Source organism: Centruroides sculpturatus, unplaced genomic scaffold (genome assembly GCF_000671375.1).
Source record: "Centruroides sculpturatus isolate CEXI.00-Female unplaced genomic scaffold, Cexi_2.0 scaffold406, whole genome shotgun sequence".
Lineage (NCBI taxonomy): Eukaryota > Metazoa > Arthropoda > Arachnida > Scorpiones > Buthidae > Centruroides > Centruroides sculpturatus.
This window is the reverse complement of record NW_019384754.1, coordinates 390,987-397,588: the sequence shown is the minus strand read 5'-3', so window position 1 is coordinate 397,588 and position 6,602 is coordinate 390,987. Positions and strand designations below refer to the sequence as shown.

Below are 6,602 nucleotides of genomic sequence, written 5' to 3'. Positions count from 1 at the left end.
ATAAGTGCTTAGCACCATATAAGGAAATTTATAAAGACCTTTTAACTAGAAGCAAGCAATCTAAAATTACATACATTTTGCAAAAGGTAAAACATGGATCTGAAGATAATGCAGAAAAATGCTCAGAGGATAACGATAACTTGCCAAAAATAAAACGCTTTCGGTTAATAGTGCTTTTAGTGATGACAAAGAAAACATTGTTTGATTTATATTAATATGTATCACTTAAATATCTTTATTAAAATTTTCTTATTTTAAATTTAATTAATTAATTACTAAAATATAGTAGCATGCTTTTTAATTTTTGGAACCTAACCCTCCTTTTCGTACTGGTTCTTTGTTTCGCATAACACGGCAATTTTTTGGAACGTAACTACCATGTTATACGGGGGTTACCTGTATACAACATATTGATCCTGACAATTTATGAGCTTTACCTTAATTGATGCCACAGAGACCACTGAACATAGTTACCACATAGTAAAACAGCAGTGGTACCTTTGATTACCACATGGGAAGACCTTCAGCTGCACTGTTAGCTGAGAATTTTAATCTTATATACAAAGTCCACAAGGACTTTATAGATGTCTTTGTTTTTGAGGAATAAGTCTGGAGAGCATGGCCACACTTCGAGTTCAGCTGAGACTGCTGCAATGAGGCTACTCCATTCCTCGAGAGGACAGGGGCAGTACCCGTTACCCTTATTTAGGAAGCGTGCCAGATATGCACGCAAGTTGCCATGATTGGTCAATAGTTGAGTAAGCTAGGATGGGATGAAGTCAGAGAACTTTTCCCTTTCTTTCAGTGATGGAAGGAAACTGTGTATGGTCCTGCCAGTGGAACTATTATCCCATTGATGTAAGAAGAACATTATCCCATTGATGTAAGAACATTATCCCATTATTAAGGAACTGCACAGCTAAGAAAGTAGCTGTGCAGTTCCTTAATAATCCAGCTGACTGGGATGCTAGAGTAAACACTTGAATTTATGTTGGAAATCACCTTTCTAGCAAGGAAGGGTTTCATGGTATAAAACTGGCTCCATCAGAAACCTTATGTCCCAGAAATAACAAACATAACAGTTTGGGACTTTAAAAGCACAGGTTGTGTCCTTAAACTAATCTTAATCTACTTACGACTAAAATAAGATGATATATGTACAGATAGAGGAAGGAAGAAGAAGAAGAGATGTAGGACAGGGGTACCCAATGATCTTGAATGTTCCTCCTACACATCGATTGGATCCAACTTTCTTTGTCTAAGTTAATGTTCTTTCTTTCTCTGAACTTCACTGCGATTTGGATATTCTGTCAGAAGATGCCTTGAATACACTTATGAAAAATGTCTCTCCTGTGTGTTTCTGTATCAAACACCACTTCCTCACACTCTTATCGTCTGCCAAAAACAACCAAGAGCCTCTTCTCAACACACCTGGTCTCCTTGCTGTCGACCCAAAAAGTGCTTAACTTGCCCGTTTTTCCTTTAAGGCCTTCCCTCCTCCTCTGACTCACCCTATCAGGGAAGGGTTTGGTCCTAATTTCTTGAAAAAATGAAACGAAAGAAAATCAAGAATAAAGAAAAGTGAAAGAATGAAATGAAACTGAAAAAATTCTATATAATATATAATGATATGGCAAACAGCCACAACATCGAGTGAAGATGGATATGGGCCGCACTCAGTGGTATAGCCCAAGACCAGAAGAAGGAGGAAGATATAAAGTTGTGTATGAAGAAGTTAGGGTGAAGGGGAAGTGCAGGAAATAGGATAGAGGGAAAAAGACCTTAGTCCATGGGACTCAAGGGCGTCTGCATTGCATATATTTGAGACAAATGCTTGCATTACATTATTTATAGTTGTGTATACAGTTAGTACAGTAGATAAACAGTCAAAGGATGCTGATGAGTTTGTAGACAGATAATACATTGATGTTACATTGCAGAAAATTCGTATAAAAATCCAGAGTACAATTTCAGAGTGGAAAGTTACACAAGTAATACTTTCACGTACATAATTTGGTGACTTTGTAGAAAAATTTTAGAAGATGGTATACAGTGACGTAAAGATTTACATTAAATAACAGGGGACACATTTACTGTTACCATGATAATTACAGGGATGCAAACATAGATTACTCCGTGCTAGTCCAATATTTTGATGTCTTGAATGAATTTTTTTAAGGCTTTGGAGATGTGTTTGTTTTCCGTGAAGACCCTAAGCTCACAGGGTCAGAACTTATTCCTGTTGTGTATTTCATTTATGAGTCCCTTTCGTTGGCTTGAGTAGATAGGGCAGTGAAAGAGAATGTGCAGTGGGTCTTCCTGTTCTTTGAGTTCATGGGCAGAGTCCATCAGTTTTATTCATAAACCATTTCAGGTAACTTTGAAAGTTTCCATGCCCTGTATACATCTGTGTAGTTGAGAAGGAGGGAATCAGGTGTTTATAACTGCGACGTTGTTTCACACTAGGAATAAATTGGTGCGTGAGCCTACCTGTTGTACCAGTGTCCCACCTGTCTTGCCAACGTTTCCAGAAGTATTCTTTGATTTGGTTGTGAAGCCATTTAGGGGGAATAGCACTGAAAGAGTAGTGAGTGATCCTTTCTGGAGTGGTGTGGGCCAGCAAGTCTGCTCTCTTGTTACCAGCATTATCAGCATGGCCTTCCACCCAGTGGAGCCTGATGTTGATGATACGGCGTAAATGAATTATAATGTTGATGCTTTGGTAGACCGTTGGGTAGTTGCTGTTCAGCTTTTTCAGTTGCTGGAGTGCAACACGGCTGTCACTGAGAATGGTGACGTTCTTTGTGTTGTGATGGTGAATGTTTTTCAGAGTCCACTGTAGGGCATGGAAGATGGCTAGCAACTCTGCTTGGTTAGCAGTGCAGTGTTCGCCAAGCTTGTACTGCACCTGGTATAAATTCCTTTTGTTGTAGGTGATTGAGCACCCAATGCCTTTGTCAGACTTGGAGCCATCCGTGAAGATGTGGATCCTGTGGGTGGGCGTCATTTCCCTGAAGATTAATTTGAGCGCTGATAGTAGTTTTTGGGTGGAATGCATGCGGACGAGGGAGGTAGTCCAAGCTGTGCTGCTCGATGTGGTTGGCAAGCAAAGCTGCTTCCGTATAGACCCCGATTTCTGTGGTGATGTTGTCAAATTCCTGCCTACTGATTTGGTGAGTTTCCATCTTGTAATGATTGTACTTCCAGACTCTTTCTTTTACTATAAGATCAATGGGGATGATAATTTTTTTTTTAACTCTTTCCACCCTGTGGGCACTAAGAGGTCCTCTTTTTTTCAAGCCCATTATGGGTTCGGCCAGGCCCACAATGGGGCTGCCGGGTGGTGAGGGACGGGGCCCAACATATCCGAACAGACCACCCCCGAAAAATTCCTGAGGATTTTTCGACCCGTTCAGATTCGAACCCGGGTCCCCCAGAGCAGTAGGCTGCCACCTTGACCGCTCGGCCATCCGGCCATGGGGATGATGTTAGCGATGGCGAGTAAGGCATCAGTTGGTGTGGTTTTGTAGGCTTTCGTGATGGAGATTGCAGAAAGTCTCTGGGCCAATTGCAGTTTTCTTTTGATGTGGGTTTCCCCATAGTTCTGCGCCATGGAGTAATATTGGTTCCATAACCACAGTATATAGGAGTCTAGAAGTCTCACTTCCATAACCCCAGCAGTTCCTGGCAATGGAATAAAGGGAATGAGAGACTGTGGTAGCTTTTTCATAGGTATAGTGGACATGGTCTCACCATGTTAGTCTGTTGTCCAGAATGATGCCCAAGTACTTGATGGCTTTCTTGTTTTTAATCCGTATTCCGTGTATTCTGATAGTGGGTCCTTTCTGGAGAGGAGTGTTGTGGGGAAAGAGAATGCATTCACACTTCTCATATTTTATTTTTAGTTTCCTGTTGGTGCTCCAGTGAGAGATTTTCTTTAGTATCTCTCAAAATAGTATGTCATTGGCCCTGTCTTGAAGAACCTCTTGGTTCCTATGCGAGATGGCCACTATAATATCATCTTCATAACCTTGTATTTTGCACTTGTATTCTGTGGGAAAGGTGGAGCTAAGCTCCAGCAGGCTATTATACATGAGGTTCCAGAGGAAGGGGCCCAACTGGGAGCCTTGGGGATACCCTCTAGTAATATCTTTCTTGTAGTAGTGATTGTTGGCTGTGGAAGTGATGATCTGCCTGTTTGAAAGATAGCTCCTATAGAGATTGAAAAGATTTCTGGGGCACCCTGTGTCAGTTAGCGCTTTTAAGATAGCCGGCCACCATGCATGATCGAAAGCACCTTGAAAGTCTATTTTAATCACCATGGTATGCTCCCCTCTTGATTTGGCCTCTTGGATGTATTTTATAATGGAGTCTAAGGCCGTGATGGTGCTTCTGCCTTTCCTGAAGCCATGTTGGTTGGTATTGATTTTGTTCCCCACTTCACAGTAGTGCTGCACCCTGTTTACCATGAGGGCATCCAATACTTTCCTAATCACCGGCAAGAGTGAGATGGGTCTATAGTCCGATGAGTTTGTTGGTTGGTTGCACTTGGGAATTAATTTGATGGAGGCCACTTTACATGAGCTGGGGAAAAGGCCTAGCTGGAGGCACTTGTTGAATACTAGATAGAAAGTGGTGGGGATGGCTTCATAGGCCATTTTGGGCAAAATTGAGTCTGTGCCTGGTGCTTTCCTGAGTTTAAGATGGTTGAATTCCCTTGCAACCTCCTGGGCTGTAAAAGGGGTTTCATCTGTGGTGGACAAATTTTTATTGCAGTGATAGCGGATGTTGGCTTGGTAGTTGTTATCCCGTGTTGGGTCGTCAGTCGGGAATAAGTCTTGTAGTATCTGGGAGTAAGTGTCGGTAAATGGAGGTGCTGAGGTTGCTAATGTTCTGGTTGAGATTACCAGGGGTCCTAGTGTTCTTGATTTTGCCCCTGGTGATATAGTACGGGGTGGATCAGGGCCTTGAGTTACCTTTGCTCGAACAGAAATCTCGCCAGGAGTTGGTGCGAGTCCGATTAATTGCAGTTTTGTAGTTCCTGAAGAGGGTTAGGTAATGCTGTTGGAGGTTTTCTTTTCTGTGTAGATCCCTCTCTCTTCTGTAACTGTTCCTGGCTTTCCTTAAAGAGCTTCTCTGGTTTGAGAGCTCCTGAGTCCACCAGGGAGCAGAGAGCCTGGCAGTTTTAACTTTGGTTGTGGCATGATAAGCAATATGAATGATTTTTTGAAGGTCGTCGATGATGGTAGTTAGCTCTTCTGTGTTTGTGATATCAACAATAGGGCCACAATGCCAGTTTTGCTTTATGTGGCTTTGAAATTGCTTCCAGTCAGTTTTCTGAACAGTATGCACATTCTTCCTTAAGCTTGGAGTGCCTATGATACTTTTAATGTACCTGTGATCACTAGCAGAGTGCTCTGCTAGCGTGGAACAGGAGTGTAAGAGCCAGAAAGTTGCCCAGTTAGCCAGGCAGAGGTCCACCCAGCTTTCACCAGTCATACAGGAGTAGGTGGGAAGGGTGCTGTGATCTGAGATTGAAAGTTCAGTAAGTTCATAAACCTTGTAACCTCTGGGATCCTCTATTGGACTAAACCACAGAGGGGACTTGGCATTGAAATCCCCGGCAATTAAGACAGGATGGTTGTTGAGTTGCTGGATGGTAGTTTGAAGACAGTCCAGTGGGATGTTGATGTCCTCAGAAGGGACACAGTAGAAAGAGACAATTATAATCGGATTGCCACCAACATTGATGAGAGTTGTTGTGTAATAGTAGGTACTATGTTGGACCAGAAGTTGGCCGTCAAAGTTCTTGTTCATGATAATGACCCCAGTGAGAGGGGTGTCGTGACCATTGGTATAGTAAAGAGTGTTATAGTTGCCAAAGAGAGCAATCTTCTATTTGAAACAATAGGGCTCTTGCACCACTAGTAGGTCAGCCTGATGATTAATGGCAGTTTAGAGGGCTTCGGTTGTGGCTACCTTAGACCTTTGCAGATTGATTTGTAGCAGTGTTATATTATGTTTGATAAGCCTAGTATCCATAATTGGTCTTTTTGATAGCTTGCACCTTTAATCTGAGGATTTGCGGACAGTAAGGATCGAAGGCATTGTGATTGCAAGTCTTTTGTCGGGTTGCAAGTCTTTGTTATAGGTCTTACAATTTATACAACAGGGAGACTGATCTTTTTGGTTGCACTCTTTAAAACAGTGACCCTTTGAGCAGTGGCTACAACGTTGGCTTGCTGGACACTCCCGTGCTATATAATTAACTCCAGAGCAGTTATAACACCTAGTGATGTGAAGGAAATCATCAACCTTGATATTTGTCCAGGATATAGCTAAGTGCCTGAGTTTAATGAGTTCCTTTCTGACTTCTGGAGTTGTTGATAGTATAATATGGCAGCAGTTTTCATGTATATTGCCTTTCATTATAGTGGTACTGATCCTGGTTTCAGTAGTAAAGTCTTCCTTGGGGATTATGCCCAGTGCCGTGTTTTGGTCATAGATGGTACTTATGATATCTGCATCGTCTATACTGTAAGGGACATTTACCAGTATTAGTCTTGGCCTACAGCCCTCTGATATTTTTGTCTTAACTTTGT

At 42.0% G+C, this 6,602-nt stretch overlaps 1 protein-coding gene across 1 annotated transcript; it reads right to left on the bottom strand.

Moving 5' to 3' along the window:
- Positions 1-2,332: 2,332 nt before the first annotated feature.
- LOC111628662 (ribonuclease H-like) lies at positions 2,333-3,007 on the bottom strand. Its single transcript, XM_023372488.1, has one exon. It carries the CDS (start codon positions 3,005-3,007, stop codon positions 2,333-2,335), a length of 675 nt encoding a protein of 224 aa, XP_023228256.1.
- Between the last annotated feature and the right edge of the window lie 3,595 nt (positions 3,008-6,602).

Coding starts and splice junctions, on each gene's coding strand:
- LOC111628662 (XM_023372488.1), bottom strand. CDS start 3,007: ATGACGCCCACCCACAGGATCCACATCTTCACGGATGGCTCCAAGTCT.